At 42.7% G+C, this 17,964-nt stretch overlaps 1 protein-coding gene across 4 annotated transcripts in view; it reads left to right on the top strand.

The window, feature by feature from the left end:
• Positions 1–6,227: 6,227 nt before the first annotated feature.
• Positions 6,228–17,964, top strand: part of cica (capicua transcriptional repressor a) — a 34,638-nt gene continuing 22,901 nt past the window's right edge. For 2 of the 4 annotated variants that reach the window (XM_036567110.1, XM_036567113.1), the window contains exons 1-7: positions 6,228–6,429; positions 8,815–12,583; positions 15,787–15,918; positions 16,031–16,184; positions 16,295–16,394; positions 17,163–17,345; positions 17,537–17,669. In XM_036567110.1, the coding sequence (XP_036423003.1) occupies positions 8,980–12,583; positions 15,787–15,918; positions 16,031–16,184; positions 16,295–16,394; positions 17,163–17,345; positions 17,537–17,669 (4,306 nt within the window). In that variant the 5' untranslated portion in view covers positions 6,228–6,429; positions 8,815–8,979. Of the gene's footprint in view, positions 6,430–6,629; positions 6,770–8,294; positions 8,513–8,814; positions 12,584–15,786; positions 15,919–16,030; positions 16,185–16,294; positions 16,395–17,162; positions 17,346–17,536; positions 17,670–17,964 lie in introns of those variants that run through there. The other 2 variants (XM_036567111.1, XM_036567112.1) reach the window with 2 other exon arrangements.

Consider the following 17,964-nt stretch of genomic DNA (forward strand, 5'->3'; position numbering starts at 1 on the left):
TGTAAATGTATAAAAATAGCCAAAAATGTATTTTTGTTGGTATTACATTACAAAAAGACTGCCCTTATAAAATGGTTTAAAGTTACTTTATCAGTTGTTGTTAGTTCAGCTATAAACACAAATTATTTATCAATAAATTATTAATAAGCAGTTATAAATAAAAAAAAAACAGTAAAGTAACCTGTTGCTTATCAGATAGTAAATATCTATAATGTTAAACCTCAGATCTTGCTGGTCACTTACTTTGTCTTTACCATCAGTCAACATTATACCTGTCATCTCCATCAGATATTGCTATTCATCAGACATAACAACTCACTGTTGTCCTTTTTATTTCTGCTGTAACGGCTTATTAATGATTTTTAAGGTATTTATGATCTAATGAATGAATGAAATGTATTTATTTATAAAACATATTTGATGAAATAAAATGTGTATGACTTGCCTGTGTATTTTTTCACTGTGGATTTTTGCTCACTTTTCAGATGCTGTGTCCAGACTAGTACAGTAAACGTCAGGTCAACTTTAAATGGACAGCAGCCCATTCTGTCTTAGTTTTTTCATTTGTTGTATTTTATGTTTGCTTTATTTTTTTTGTTTATTATTGTTTGGGGGGAGGGGGTTCACATACTCATTTTAAGGTCTTCCACGAAACCCAGAATCATTCATTCTTGCAATCATTTCCCCACCATTAAACAGAGGTATGCAGTAACTAGTTACATTTACTCAGTTACATGTACTTGAGAACATTTTGATGGATTTGCACCTTCCTAAGTATTTTCAAATGACATTACTTTTACTTTACTCAAGTATATTGGTAAGAAAAGGAATCAGCTTTTTAAGTGGTTAAATTCTAGTCATTAACATGTAATTAATAATTCCTTATTTATGTTTCATTTTATTTTTACGTTGATGACAACACCTGTACTACTCTGTGATTAACACATCTGACTGATTTATTTACAACAAACTTCAGTTCCTATAAGCAGTTCCACTCAGAAGTTGCTTGGTACTTAAGCAGTTTTTACAGCTGCTACTTTCCTTTTACTTGAGTCATTATTTCACCTGTATGTGCTTAGGCTGCTCTACTGACCTCTGCCATTAAACTACTGTTTTTGAGCATAGGTTGCTTTCTACTTCTGATTCAGCATCTCAACATATTTTATTTCTGTTCATTTGCTAAAACGAGGCCAACAATATCTGTGCTGATTTCTCTTGATACTCCTCATCATGAGAACTGATCTGATTCTGTGAGAACAAGCATTTGTCTGCCCTCCACTGGACAAAGGGGACCATTACAACCTGCACACATCGCCATTTAAGGCCTAGTTCACTCATGTTTATATATGCTCCTCTAGCTGCTCCTCTGAGATCAGTTATACATTTTCTCTTGTTTTTGTGCTGGAGATGCATGCTGGTCAATGATGCTGTTTTTACTTAGCAACAATCTATAGTTACTATGGAAGATAGACTGTTATTATTTATCCTTGAGGCAAAATTAATCTGTAATAATCTGTAATTATTATTGCATTAAATATTTTTTATCCATCAGACTAAACCTGAATTGCTTAGATATGGAAATACATACATACATACATACATACATCATCTAAACCGCTTATCCTTCTGGGTCGCGGTGGGGTGCTGGAGCCTATCCCAGCTGTCATTGGGCGGAAGGCAGGATACACCCTGGACAGGTCGCCAGTCCATCGCAGGGCAGACAGACAGACATACACAATCACACACTCACTCACACCTAGGGGCAATTTTAGCACGTCCAATCAGCCTGACTGCATGTTTTTGGACTGTGGGAGGAAACCGGAGTACCCGGAGGAAACCCACGCAGACACGGGGAGAACAGGCAAACTCCTAGATATGGAAATATAATTTTTAATTCAAGTACAATAGGTTGTAGAACAGATTTTACTAATACAAAGCAATGATCTATAGAAACTATTTTATTTAGAGAGATTATTTATGAAGGTATGTTTTTTATGGTTCAGTTTAGTGGGGGAAAAGATTACTTTGTGCTTGACTTAGACAGTGTGCGTAAAAGGGTAGTCTGAGCATGTTGTTTCAGGAGAGTCATGTGGTTAATCCATTGGGAGGGTATAACCTGCAAACTGTTTTTGCTGCACTGATGATAGTCTTGTGACCGAAACATTTTCTGCTACCTAACATTTATGTGCGGGGACATTTTTTTTTTGCGTGTAGTTCCCTTTATGTGCATTTGTTTATAAAAAGCATGCAAATAGGAGACCTCCGAAGGGCAGAGTTCTTAATACTAAACTCAGAATATGTTTGTTGTAGTTAAATGTCATGTATGTGGTATGTGGTTTTATGTTGTTGTTATTATTATTATGATTATACCTTTTTGGCCTTTTATGCGTTAAAAACTACTTTTAAAGACAGGTTTACTGTATTCTGGGTTTCTTAACACCTTTGCTACTTTTTGTAAGCTAGGCTACTTGTTTACATCTGTGCTTGTGTGTGTGTGTGTGTGTGTGTGTGTGTGCGTGTGTGTGAATGTGTGTAAGTGTGTGTATATGAGTCAGACCTCCATAATTGGTTCTCGTTACTGAGTGTCATGTGAGTTTGAAGTGTCCTGTGTTTAGCCTGAACATTCAAAACTTTCTGCTTGCTTTGGCCTTTCCACTGTGAGACAGAAGGCGCCCTTTCATATTCTTTCCTCAAACTTTTATCCTCCCACCTCTGCTGCTCTTATAGCACAAACTATTTTTCCTTCATGACCAAGAAGTCTTTGTCACTTCATTTTCAGCTGTGTGCTTTAACACCTCAGTGTTGCACTATGAGCAATAAACCAATTTTGTATGAATAAACCAATTTTCAGGTTCCTCTTTTACTTTCATTTTCACTTTTGTCAACTTCCCTGCAAATCAAATCAGCACTTTTGGCCTCTGATCAAACCACATTATTAAATTTTCTATTACACTTTTAGTGATAATGAGACCAACTTCACATGTAGTATTGGGCAACAATCAGAGACCACGCTTCATTTAATTAATTTGCAGTAATCATTTTTCAAGGGATATTTGTGAGGAGATTAGACTTAAGACAATCCACTTGCAATAAAGAAGGATAAAATCAAAGGAAAATTTATGGAAAAACAGGACTTTCCAAAACTGTAGTTTTACAAACGGTATAGAGAAAATGGGACTCCTAACAACTGAGGAAACCTGGTAGACCAGCAAAACTGTCACCATAGATAAACAGTACTTAAAGCTTTTATCTTTGAGAGACAGAAGAAAGTCAGGCTCCACTCTTGCTTCAGATCTGAAAAAATCCACAAGTATTTCTGTCCATCCTTCCACTGTGAGAAGACAACACTATGCTGCTATGTTTCTAGTCCAGACTTCAACATCACTGAATGTTTTTGGGTTTACTTTAATTGTGAGAAGCACAAAATGAAACTTCTAAAAGTGAACTTTGTAGGTATGGAAAAATATCCCTGCAGATTTTTTTTTTTACAAGACTAAAGTTTCCCGAAAAGAACAGAAGCTGTAATAAATGCAAAGGGTAGGCACACTAAATACTGAAAAAATACTAAAAAAAATATTAGTTGAGGAAGCTTCTTTTAAACATGCACTCACCAAGCACTTTATTAGAAGCACAATTCTTCATGGCATGGATTCCACATAATGTTGGAAACGTTCCCTTTAAGATTCTGCTCCATGTTGACATGATTTTTCAGGTGCACTTTCATGTGCTATGCCACATCCCAAAGGTGTTCTGTTGGATTCAGATCCGGTGATTAGAAAGGCCACTGAAGAACATTGAACTCATTGTCATTCAGGAAACCAGTTTGTGACACGGTGCATTATCATGCTGGAAGTAGTCATTAAAAGATGGGTAAATTGCAGCCATGAAGACGTGCACATGGTCAGCAACAGTACGTAAAAAGGCAGTGGCATTCAAGAAATGATTGATTTGTATTAACAGGGCCAAAGTGTGCCAAGAAAACATTCCCCACACCATTACACCACCTCCACCAACATGGACTGTTGACAAGACAGGTGGGCTCCATGGATTCTTGCTGTTGGTGCCAAACTCTGTGCCTCAGCAGAAATTGAGATTCATCAGGCCAGGCTACATTTTTCTAGTCTTCCACTGTCCAGTTTTGGTGAGCCTTTGCCCACTGCCACCTCAGCTTTCTGTTCCTAGCTGGCAGAAGTTGAACCCAACATAATCCTCTGCTGTTGTCGCCTGTCCACCTCAAGGTTTAATGTGTTATGCATGCTGAGATGCTTTTCTGCTCACCACAATTGTACAGAGGGGTTATTTGTGTAACCATAGCATTTCTGTCAGCTCAGACCAGTCTGGCCATTCTCTGATGTCTTGATGTCTCTCATCAACAAGGCATTTCTGTCCGCAGAACTGCTGCTTACTGGATGTTTTTTTTTTTTTTTACTGCATCATTCTGAGTAAACTCTAGAGGCTCTTGGAGATCAGCAGTTATAGAAATACTCAAACCAGCCCATCTGGCACCACAATCATGTGACAATCAAAATCACTGGAATCACATTATGTCCCCATTTTGTTGGTTGATGTGACCATTACCAAAAGCTGCTGGTTTGTATCTGCATTATTTTATGCACTGTGCTGCTGCCACACCATTGGCTGGTTAGATAATTGCATGAATGAGAAGGTGTATAAGTGTTCCTAATGGCGCTCTGTGAGTGCATGTGTCCTATATATTTTCCTGAAGCTAATAAATGACTGAATTGTATATAATGTCTGTTCTGACTGGAAATAAAATAAATGCAATGTGTCTCTGACTTTCGCACAGTACATGAAGTATGTGTGTGACATGAAGTAAAATAAAACACTTTTGCGAAATGTATTTTTAAAATGTTGCAAGCTGAATATTCATACCCTGCAATCACTTTACAATTTGCAATTGCATATATGTCATTATTCATGTAGTTCTCACCTCCACTGGGTGTTGAAGGATTGTGACCAAAATAAGGCAGGCGAAGGCAGCAATGTATGCTTATGCCAGGGCGTGGTGCATACACACAGATCTCTTTCTATGGCTGTGTGTGTGCGTGTGTGCATCAGTTATGTAACCTTCCAATGCATGTAATAACCGCACACGGTATGCAGCTGAGATGTGACATATACACACTGATTATCGCCATCACGCGCTAGCACACAGTTATCTTGCCACAAACATTTTCCATCTCTTACATATACTATGTACGTACACGACACATATCCACCCCTCCCACACATACTCTAACATTCATTCAATTGCATGCTCAGTCAGCCTCGAATAAGCATGTAATGCACGATGGAAGAAAAATGGGCCAAAGTACTAAGTGAACTGCAGTGTAGGGGATGTATATGGGTCACACTCTGAGGTACTAAACTGTAATCCCTGCTTTAGACTAATTTACTCGCACTCTCAGCCCTTCCCGTTTGGTCTCGGTGATGGCAACAAGCATAATGAGCTCGTCGTAGTGGCCGCTCATTGGCCTGCTGACTCCCTGTCAGTGGACCAATCCCGGATCGTCTTGGTGACGTTAGCGCTCCTTCTCCACTCAGGTTGGACGGGGGGTGGGATTTACGGGGCGTAGACGTCAGACGACTCTCTGTGATTGGCTAGATTCGTTACGGTAGATGCAGTCATGGGAAGTTGAGTCAAAAAGAAAGCTAGCGTCTTCCTGCTAGCTACTATTTCATACACACGCCTGTGTAAGAAAGTTTGTAGCATATGTACAGCCTGAAAATGATAATGACTCATGATAATGTATACTTCATGTCCGGTGCCATATTAAAGAATATCGGAATAGCTTCCTTTAAGCAAAACATCTTTAACAGATAAAGTGGAGTTTCCCCAACAGGTGTTTGGACATAACGCCTTAAAAATACTGAGCCGCAAAACCATCTTTTTTCAACGGGCACCGTATTATAAGTATCTGCACGGCGTCAGCATTCGACGTGTGCAGCCGTAGATTGGTGAATAGTGTTATTTTTCTTCATTTCACCCTCCCACTCCCTCTCACTAGACGCTCCCTGCGTCCCCATTGGATGGTACAGTTTCAGGTCTGACCAGCTGTTTCTTGTTTTCCCACAACCTGATTGGCCCGAGCGCGCTGTCTATTAGCCGGTCTTTGACAGCTCGCTCCGCCTTCTCTAATATTACTCGCCTTCTCATTGGCTACTGTAAGCCACTTTGCGCGCTGATTGGCGGAGCTGAGTAGTTGTCAAGGCTTTGGGCTTCATTCACCATTTTGCGACTGTAGTGTAGCCCGAAACATAAGCGGCTATACTTTTCCTCATTCGGGCGGCTTTGCGGAAGAAAAACATTTGGTAAACCTGCCTGCTCGCAGCCGCGAAGGTTCTGTTCTTGTATCCATTAGTATTTTTGTTCAGTATCATTTGGTCGTCATTGTAAATATTCCGAGGGTGAGTTGAAAGCTTGCTACAAATCTTTCTTCTGCAGCACTGCAGTGATCTGCCCGTTTTGCCGTGTTGAGCTTTACGCCGATGGGTGTTTTTTGAAACAGTTGCTAGCGACTAAGCTTCAATATTATCTGTTTCGCAAATGATTATCTTTTTTTTAGGGCAGTGAGACGAGGGAGGGAGGGCAATAAGCATTTCAGCAGGCACACATAGAAAGGGAGGGGTGGGGGTGCACAGTCAGCCTAAAACTTTTTCCAGAAAATATTCGAACGACACAACAGCGACTATTTGGACAAACTTGGACGTAACTCTTTATGTGGCTTTCAGTACTCGCACATTGTAGGTCTGTGGTGATTCTGGCAAGTCCAGGACCATTTTCTCATCTTTTAAACTTCGATATTTCCATAATACGGCGTAACTGTGACACAGTTTCGCCCTCCCACTCGGTCCTCTTACTTGCGGCCCTCGTCTCTTTCTTTTGACGGACGAGAGCCATACATCGTTCAGTCACCACACATATCTGTTGATCAGTTTTTGCGCGCTGGATTACCCTTACGATTACTGCCGACCGCTGTCTCACGCAACGGTTCCGTGCAAAGCTTTCAGAAACGTATTTTAATTTAGGGGTTTATTCTGTTATTTTCCCGGCTAAAATATACGCAGGGTTTCGAGTGATACACCTCAGGTTTCCACGCAGTGGTGTTGTGGACCGTGTTGGCCGTTATTTATTCGCTTTTTGAAAGAGCTGAACTGCTCTGCGGCCTTGTGTTGTGGAGAGAGGCCTGCGTCACTCGACTTCACTCTTTGTGTAGTAGGTGGTTGTAAGCGCAGAGTAGGGCACTACGGCCAATAAAAGTGCTTGACACACATACAGGCGGTCCACTACTCAGCAAAACTTTCCTCGGCCTTGCCTTTGTTTGGTTGTTCAACAATGGTTTCTGTAATTTTTCAGTCGAAGCTAGGGTACTTTGCACTTGTTTATCTTTGTTCGTCTTGTTGCGTGGGAACGTTTCAAGTGATTCTTGCATGCGAAGGTGTATTTGGCTTTGTAAGATGTACGGACTCTTGTTTGTCGTACGTTATTGATTCGTAGTACAAGAAGGGGAGTTTGGGTGAATGGACGGTGCATTGCAGTGTACGGGAAATAACAAATTACATGTGTAAAACATTGCCTAAATATCTGTCTTGATTCTATGCATGACTAGTACTAGTGTATTTTATTTCCCAGGTTATTCAGTATATATAAACTCTCCTTTTCACTCCTTTTTTGTTTTGTAATCTCCAGTTCTTATTATATTACTTTATGGTAGGCTTTTATTAGTAGTGCCAGTTTACATCCTATCTTTTATTTGCATAAGCTCTGGCAACTGATGTTACAGTGCAAAGGGACATGAACAGGGTGGTTATTGTGGTTTTCTCAACAGAATAAGGCAGCTCTGTAGCACAGCCGTACACAGGAAAATAATGTTTAAACAGTTCGTTCAATAAGGTCAATGACATTCTGACATTATTACAATGTCTTACATCATTTGTAATATCATTGTTATATATACGTTCTTGCAATACAAAATACATTCTGTATGTCACTTATGTTAGTAAAACTTGTATTCAGCGCCATTCTTGTGCATTCTAGCTTTGAACTTAATTACATTCAGTTAATTTTGATTGGAATACTTTATTTTGTGGTTATTTATGGCTCTACAAGGTCAACAAAACAAGCTAGAGTAGTGGTGCTGACCATGTATGTGAGTACATATAATATTGATTTTATGCATCTGCTTTTCTAAGTTTAGAGAGCTGTTGTTAGCTTTCGGAAATGGCGTGTAGTAGCGTTCAAAGGCTTAAAGAGAGAAGTAGTAAGTAGTAAGAAGGGCCAAGAGGGAGAAATGATGTAGCCTGAGATATAGTAATGGTGTGACAGGAAGTGAGGATTGTAGGGGTGGAATGTCTCAGTAAGAAATGCATAAAGGTCACTTGGGTGAACAAGTGAGCTAGAGAAAGAGAGAGAGATGGGGAGAGAAGACTAAAATACCAGTGAACAAGGAATTCCCCCGCCTCCTCTGTTCCAGCCAAGAAACTAAAAAGAGTGTGTGACTTGTCTGGGCAAGCACTTTTCTTTGTGTTTAGTTGGTCTTTGTTATGGCATGTGATACTACATTTCATTAAGTTACGTTAGGTTCTACAGTATATCATAATGAATGTTATATTACATAGTAACATATTCTGAAAAACAGTTTGGGCTAATGAGGCATCATATGTATGCCACCTAGGCCTAAAATACGCAGTAGCGTATGTGTTCTTCTGTTATGTGTGTGTTTATGTATGTGTAGAATTGTTCTAGTGTTCAACCTAAAAGTAATTTGTCTTGCATTCTGTGTTTCACTGCAGGGTCTGAATTAAGAGCAAACAGACAGAGCAAACAGGAAGAGGCAGGGATAAGAAGAGAAAAGAGAGAAAGGGCGGGATGAAAGAGGGAAACAGAGTGGAAGATATTGATAGGCTGGGACACGTAGGGAATCTTGAGGACTAAAAACTCTCTTCAAGCTGTTTAAGATGAAACCCATTAAAAAACAAGGCAGACGGTCACCTCCTTCCACACGAGCAAAGGGGGGGAAGAGGAGGGGGCCACCCGATGCAAGCCCAGAGGAAGAGAAAAGAGACGCAGAGGAAAAGACCAAACTTTCGCCCTCCTCTCCCAAGAGACAGATCTCCTCAAATTCAGACTCTTCACAGGAGGAACCAGTGAGAAGCAGTAGGACTCCAGAGAGGGAGGGCCAAAGAGAGGGAATACTGGATGTTTCAGGGGACTGTGGGAAAACAGAAGAGCACTCTGGGAGCTCCAGGGCAGGTGGAGCACAGAGTGACAGCAACAGCAGCACAGCCAGCGCCAATAGCAGCCCCAATCCGTCATCCAGCCGCAAGACAGCCACCTTTAAGGCCCGCGTGCCCAAGAAGAAGTATACCTCTGAGCACTGTGCTGGAAACCATGGCAACGCCAGCACTCCCAGTACTCCCCCACAAAGCAACAGCAGCACAGCTCACAATGGCTCTGGTGCTAGTCAGGGCTCCACTACTGTTGCTGCACACACAGACACAAGCAGCCAAAGCAACCGGCTGGCTGAGGAGAGCACCACAGGGGTCATACAAAACAGTGTGGCAGTGCCTGTGGGCAGAACAGGAGACGAGGGGGGCGAGAGAGACAAGGCGAGCACATCTAGTCCTCAGCGCTGCTCTTCCACAGACACAGCCAGTGAACACTCAGCTGAGCTTGAGGTGACAGTACGGCGTTCGGAGTCCCGCTCAAACTCACAAGGAGCACAAGCACACGCTAGTCCTCCACCTCTACAAGAAAGCTTGCCAGCTGGGCTGTCCGAAGCACTGGCCAAGGGCTTAAAGAACCAGAGAGTCCTGGCCAGGGTAGGTGCTAGAATGGGGGAAGGATGGCCAACTGATAGAGGGAGAGAATCATCAGGAGTTTTCCGTGCTGGCGTCGTCCGGGAAGTTAGCAGGGAGCATGGGAGTGTGGAAGTGCAGCTGAATGGGGAAAAAACTTTATGCAAATACCCATTCCGAGGAGCTACTGAAACAGTGGACCTGATTCTAGATGCACCCCCTCCGGGGCAGGCACCTGTGGCCATAGGAACACATGTGTGTGTGCCTTTTGGAGGTAGCAGTGAGGGTAGCGAAGGTGCACAACAATGGTACAGAGAAGGCCTGGTCACCCAGGTGGACCCCCACCCTGCTGTTTCTTCTCCATATCGTGTCCAGCTACAGGAGGATCCAGCAGGTGAGAAGGAGAGAAGAAGAGTGGAGGAGGAAGGGAGGGCTACTGCTGCTCATGCAGTGTGGGTCTCACGGCAGAGCCTTCGCCTCCTGGTTCCACCTTGGGACTTGGAGCTGCCACTATCTGCTGAGCAAGAGAATGATGGTCGAAGAGTGAGGGGAAGAGAGAGAGATTGGGAGGACAGAGATGAGATGGAAGTGGAACGGGAGCTGTGTCGTCTCAGCATGGTGCATGGCGTAACTGGACCAGTGTTAGTTAGAGGGATGTTACACCCTGGATCTGCACCTTCTTCATTACCACCCTCTTCCTCTTCTGCTGTTAGCTCTGCTATCACTTCTGTTCTCAACATAGCTCCCAATCGGGACTGGGACTGTAGCCGAGAAAAGGAGCTGGAGAAGGAGCGAGAAATGCAGAGGCAATTAGAAAAAGAGAGAGAAAGGGAAAGGGTTGCTCTACAACCACCAGCCCCAGAAGAGGACATGGAGGTCAGCCATTTCAGCATGGCTCAACTCAGGGAGGGTGGCCTCCCCTCAGCCATGGGCAGCAAACCTCTGGGTATGCCCTCCCAGCATCGGCCCATTCTCTCGAAACCTACAGACTACCTCAGCTCTCATCTGTCAGTGGTGAGAGGCATTGGCACCACGTTACCACCCCACTTGTCTCTTGTCCCTCACCCCACCCCCTCCCCTGTGCTCCTGGGACTGGACCCAGCAGCAGGGGCAGCAGTCATCTCCTCCACCCCACAGTTACCTCCCTTGCCCCCCTCCTCTTCCCGCAGTTCCTTGGAGAAGACCTCTACTTCCAGCTCCCACGGTGCATCGGGGGGTGGCTCAGGCTCCTCATCTTCATCATCACGTTCCCGCACTCCACTCACAGCTGCCCAGCAGAAGTACAAGAAGGGTGACGTGGTGTGTACTCCCACAGGTATCCGCAAAAAGTTCAATGGAAAGCAGTGGCGTCGACTGTGCTCTCGAGAGGGCTGCTCCAAGGAGTCCCAGCGTCGTGGCTACTGCTCCCGCCACCTCTCCATGCGAACTAAGGAGATGGAGGCAGGAGGTGGAGTGGGCCGAGACCGGAGTGGTGCCAGCAGCACAGGCACCCTCACACCTGATCTCCGCTTAGGAGGTCGCACCAGCAGCGAGTTTGACTGGGATGAGACATCACGGGACAGTAGTGAAGCCAGCAGCCGTGGGGGAGACTCACGGCCTCGTTTAGTCCTACCTTCTCTCCTACCACAAGAGCTGCCACGTGACCTGTCACGCTTTGACTTTGACGAGTGTGAGGCTGCGAACATGCTGGTGTCTCTGGGCAGCTCACGTTCAGGCACGCCCTCATTCTCCCCAGTTTCCAATCAGTCTCCATTCTCTCCAGCCCCCTCTCCTTCACCATCTCCGCTATTTGGATTCCGCCCAGCTAATTTCAGCCCCATCACTGCTCCTTCAACTCTCACCCCTCGCCGCCCACGCCATCTGAGCGGCACCAAGCTGGGCACCCCTGGCTCAGAACGAGAACGCCACTTATCTGGCATTATTCCCACCTTCCAGACCAACCTGACCTTCACTGTGCCCATGAGTCCCAGCAAGCGCAAGTTAGATGCTCCACCTCCCCCACTTCCCAATGCTCCTGACTATGTTAAGTCTGATCCCCAGCTGAGTGACCTGGGACTGGGCTTAAACACTGCAGCCTTCAGGTCAGTATCTCCTCAAAGCCAGCCAACTACCCCCTCCTCTCTTTCTTTTCCTCGTCCAAGGAGTGCGACCAGCCGCCCCTCATCTTCTGCTGCATCCACCCCTCCACCTATGTTGGTTTCCCCCACACCCCCTTCACCCCTGCCTCAGGACCCCAGCCCACGTCGTATTGTTCCCCTACGTGATTCACCTGTCATCGTCCGCAACCCTGATGTGCCACTGGCTAAGTTCAGCGACGGACCCTTGAACCGGAGAGCGAGTTCTCGTTCCAGAGAGCACAGTCAGCCACCTCACCTTGCTGTGGGCCTCCAAGCTCCAGTGCCCATTAACAGAGCTGCCACAAATGGTGCAGTATTGCTGCGCAACCCCGCCCCCACCTTGGTGCTGGTGACCTCTGCCCAATCACTGACCACTGTGGCTGCCGGACGTCCAGCCCATTCAAGCCCCACCCCCAGCAGTGTGTCTGCCTCCAATGCAGCCACTGGTCCTGCTTCAGCCAGTTCAGGCTCTGGAGGGAGAGAGCGAGAGAGAAAGCCAGGTGATCATGCAGATGCATTAGGAGGCATGTTGCCACAGCCTGTGGCCTGTCATCCATCTCCCACTGCCCTTCTTCCCCTTATCCTACCAGCAGAGTCACCACATCCTGCCCCCCGCAAGGACATCATCATGGGACGACCTGGCACAGGTAAGACTTTTGGAATATCAAGTACTTCTGTGTATATGAATGAATACTTGACTTTGATGCAAAGTTATGCCTCTAAATGCAGTACTTGCTATAGTAGGTTAACTGATTACAGAGGCCAAAATTGCTATGTTAACAAATAGGTCTACATGAATAATCCTGCAAGTCAGGAAATGCGTGGGGGTAACCTGATTTACAAAAATGCAATTTCAGGGCACAAGAAGAGTTTCAAAAGTTAAAATGTTACTTATTTTATGTAGTTTCTATATAAAACATTACTATGTATACAAGGCTCTGTGTAAAGTGGTAATCTGTGATGAATTAGAGTTTTGATATTAATAGATGACTAGCACGCTTCACGTTGTGAAGATTAAGCGTCAATATAAATGTACTTTGCTGCACGTCGCAAACCTAATTGGCCAGCGCTCCTCTGTCACCACTTGCTTGCAGGGCCAAGGGAGATTTAATTTGATTTGATAAGGAAATCCTGGAAATGTATAGATTTATAGCTTTCTAATCATAGAAAATGACTGTAAAATAAGAAAATTATGGAGATTGCATATTTTAGCATATTTATAGCTGCAAATTCCCAGTTTGGGTGTCCATTCATACCTGCAGTAGTCTCTAACATCACATGTGGACAGATGCATGGAAGCCTGATGCAGTGAGGCTATATTAACAAATACCAGCTTCTTGCAGCATATAGTATTATAATGTTAAGTGGTGGACAAAATACTCCTGTGCTTTGATAAAAGTAGAAATCCCCTTTGTAGGATATTACTTAAGGAAAAGTAGAAGACCTCTATTTATATTTCAACGTGCGTTAAAGTACAACAGTATTTGCTTTGAAATGTGCTTAAATATAAAAAATGTTCTATGAGTAGTTCCTGCTATTACAGAACAACTGTATAATTGAATAATTTCTGTTAAGACTGCGTGGCTGCAGATGTGATAAACTAAAATGATAAAAATATGTAAATGTAACAAGTTACATGTTTAGTATCACAGAACGCCATGATGCTGCTTCTGTTTCTCTTGCATGCTGTTCAAGTCCAGTTCACCCCACTGCTCTTTCCCAGCAACATAACTCAAACACAGCACAACAGAAAACAGCCTCAACTTACACAGTGAAATTTTTCTGACATACTTCTTATCTCATAGCTTTCTTAGTAATCATTGGATCAATACATCAAAAATGTAGTAGACATAAATAGTATGAATTTGAAGGCTACATACAGCAGTTTAGTAGAGCTGCAAGGATAAATGCTAAAACCTACAGATCGGTCAAAAATGAAAAAAAAGACTAATAGCAATCACTGTAGATGAAATGGAAATAAAAAAGCAGTATTATTATTGTACTGCAGGGAAGGTAAATGTATGATAATATTCCTTTGTGATTTTGGATGTTTTGGTAGAACTTTGTGTGTGTGTCATTTCAAGATGAACTTTTGTGAGCAACACTTGTCATGTATTAAGTCATGGCAGTAATTTGTCCTGGAAAATGACTGGGAACCCTGTATTAATGATTGATGCTTCCTGCATTTTCTATCTCACAGCTCTTTCACACAGATTTTCATATCTAGTTGACATTGCTAATAGAAATGAAAAGTTGACTGATCTCAAAAGTTGCTTTAAAGATAAGTAATTTCAAAAGTAGTTGAGTGATTAGAGTGGTGTGTAGGCTGACTGTTATTATGGATACATGTAACTATGTTTTTACTTCCCTGGTTCTAGCCCTCAGCTAATCAAGGTTATTGACATTTAATTTGATTTGATAAAAATTATATTGATTTGATTAGTACATCTCAGTCAGTTAGATGGAACATCAGTAAGTTCACCGCATCTGTTTGGTAGCTCAAATCAAATTCCAGCTGTGCAACATGCTTTGAATTGTTGGATGTTGGGTTGGATAGTAGAGGTGACTTTCTCACCTTCATAGTTTGATAAAAAGGACAGACTAACAGCTTGGTGTGGTTACTTTGATCTGGATACTGGATACATTTATCTGGATACTGTTTGGGACAGCAATTGGTAATGCTAATTAAATACCAATAGTAGTAAATGAGTAGTAAAAATGATGAAATCTCAGACATTTACTTTTTAACATGTGGATTATTTGAGGGGGGAAAAGCACTTTAATGGAAATGCATGCTTCTTTTATAATGTTTAAAGTCAATTGACAAGAATTTCTCAAATTTATCGCTTATTATAGTCCCTATTTTGGATTACACTAATCATTATAAACATTGTTGCTGACAGACCTTGGTTTGGAAGTCCAAGCCAAAAAAGTTTATTTCACTTATGAGCAATAGTGACACTAAAAGCATAAAAATACAGGTGGGCAGTATAATGATACATTATTGTCATTGTGATAAATCACACCACAAAATGCTATACTGAGCATCATCAGTATTTCTAGAACACTAAACAACTGAATGGAAAATAAAAAGACAGATTTAGACCAGTTATAGATGGCCTCTAAACAACAATAATAAGTATATAGTAGCTACATAAACGGCACATAACAAAAAGATAAATGCTTATTATTTTATTATCTTATTATATTATTTCTGATAAATGCTGCGATTACTTCATAAAATGTTAATTTCTGCAAATCTTGAATAAAAATAATTCCTGTATGCACCGGTTTTCATAGCATTTTTAAACCTTAGAAAAAATAAATATTGTGATACAGTGATATTGTGAATTTCTACTGTACCAGCAGTAAAAAATTGCCTACAATTTTGAAATGTGTGTTTACTTTGAGAAACGTACTCTAGATGGTGATGTTTCGAGGATAGAAATGCTGAGTAACACTGCCCATGTGTGTGCCTGTGGGGGATGTTTGGTATGCTGGTCAGCAGCAGGTGTATGTTTGGGTGTGTAGTGGAGAATGTTATTTGCTTCCAGGGTCAGTGTGTCTTTAGACATTTAAGTGTGCCTGAAATGGAAAATTGCAACTTGTCCAGACATGTAGTGGTGGAGACTTCTAGGATGACATACATGTGTATGCACACTTCCACACCCATATGCAAGCACGCGCACACCCACACACACACACACACACACACACACTGAATACATACTGAATCAAGAACTTTGGTAAAGGTTAACTATGGCACATACAAAAGGAATAATTTTTAGTGAATGGCTTTTTGTGAAATAATTTTGCATTTCACTCCCTCTTCCTCACCATCTCCGTGTAGTCTGGACCAATGTGGAGCCTCGGTCTGTGCCAGTGTTCCCCTGGCATTCATTGGTTCCTTTTCTGGAGACCAGCCAATCAAATGTATCCTCCCAGCCTGCTGATGGTCAAGCACTTGTAAACCAGAGCAAAGGTGAGCATTAAAGCAGTGGTTGTACACACACTGGAAGTTCAACCTCTATTATATTTTCACAATTATGAAACAACTGAATTGCCTGAACATTTCTGTATTCTATCAACCCCAGAACCACGATGTGGAGTAGCTCTTGTGACAGAAGGGCGTGGTGGTCAGTCAGGTGCAGAGACAGGGTCACCATCTCGCCCCCCAGCCTCTGTAGAGGATCATCCAGCAGAGAGGGAAGGAGGAGACAGTGAAACGGAGAGTGATGCTGATGATCTGTAAATACCTGTGTTCTACATTCCACATTTGTCCATTTTTGGGTGTAATTTAACAAAACAGTCAACCATTTAGGATGCTGAAATGACCTTTCATTTTATTTATTAATTAGATTTTACTCAGGTGGAGCCCAAGACCCTGCGCCCTCCACTGGTCCAGTGAAGAGACGAACCCAGTCACTTAGCGCTTTACCCAAAGACAGTGACAAGAAGGTGGGGCACATATGTATTTACATTAGATTTTAAATCTGCTTTTACTCATTCTTTACCACATGGACTGCACCAGGAGGCTTGGCCACAGTAAAACAAAGGAGAGATCCTCCTAATCAGCTAGCTAACGTCACACTGTTATAAAATATAGAAAATATAGCAGCTACTCTTACCTTCACAGATACAGAGTACTCTTATTTGTTGCTTAAGACCCCTCATCGCACAGGGCTCCTGAGTGGCGCAACCATTTAGGCGTTGGCTCTTGCTCTTCCAAGGTGGGAGGAAAAACAAACCTTAGCACAAAACACCTTCCCACATGCCTAAATTTAACAGTGTTTTGACAAAAGGTTGCAGTTTAAGCACTGACACTGCAAGTATTACAAGGGGCTGGACTGTTTTCATTTTCATTTGCTTTAAAATTGTTCCACGGTCAAAAAAAATTTAGATTGCTTGTTAACTTATGAAAATGAGCAGCACAACAGTAAGTCGATAAGTGGAAGATGTCTGTTTATATCATCTCTACAACTGTGGTTGTAAATGGAGTGCAAAGGGGTAACATAGCCTTAAAAAAGGATCATAGTTGAGTCAGGTGTAATATAGCCATACTGATCAATTACAGATTTGCCCCTTATAAGCTCCAATACCATTTCAGATTGATATCAGATTGGCATCCTTACAGCATACTACTTTTCTTTCTTAGCAATCACCTCAGAGAGGTGGGCCATTCACAGTATTTTTAAAATACTACCTGCCTTTTCACCCATCCGACAGAGGGAGAAGGACCACATTCGTCGACCGATGAATGCATTCATGATCTTCAGCAAACGTCACCGTGCCCTCGTGCACCAGAGGCACCCAAACCAGGACAATCGCACAGTCAGTAAGATCCTAGGAGAGTGGTGGTACGCGCTGGGCCCCAAAGAGAAGCAGAAGTACCATGACCTCGCCTTCCAGGTATCGTCAGGAGATCTCCATGGTTATCACCATATTTACCTGCTGGAGGAGCAATCATGAGAACACCCATCCATCTATCTATACACCCACCCAACCACCCATACGCCCGCCCATCTGTCTTTCTGGCTGTCTGTCTGTCTTTCTGTCTAACTATCTGTCTTTCTGTTTCTTTCAATTTATTTGTGTCTTAGGTGAAGGAGGCTCACTTCAGGGCTCACCCTGACTGGAAGTGGTGTAATAAGGACAGGAGGAAGTCTCTGTCTGAAGGCCGGGGGACTCCAGGGACCAAAGAGACTCGAGAGCGGAGTGTTTCTGAAAGCACAGGTGTGTTGGCCTGGGTATCCATACATGCAGAAGTTGTTTTATTCAAACCACTATGAGGGGGAATAGATTCTGATTCAAACTGTTCTTTCAAACTGAACATGCCACAGAGAGAGCAGTGGAAGTCTAATGAATGATCAGAATTAGAGTTATTGGCATTACATGAGAACAGATTATAGGGCATCGCCTTTTCTCATAAAAAAATGTTAAAGTTTCTAGTTTCATTTCTGCATTTTCAGAAATGCTGTCAAAATTAGCAACCACAAACCTGATAGTTTAGTTAAAAGCATCTGATATG

Source organism: Colossoma macropomum, unplaced genomic scaffold (assembly GCF_904425465.1).
Source record: "Colossoma macropomum unplaced genomic scaffold, Colossoma_macropomum, whole genome shotgun sequence".
Classification (NCBI taxonomy): Eukaryota; Metazoa; Chordata; class Actinopteri; order Characiformes; family Serrasalmidae; genus Colossoma; species Colossoma macropomum.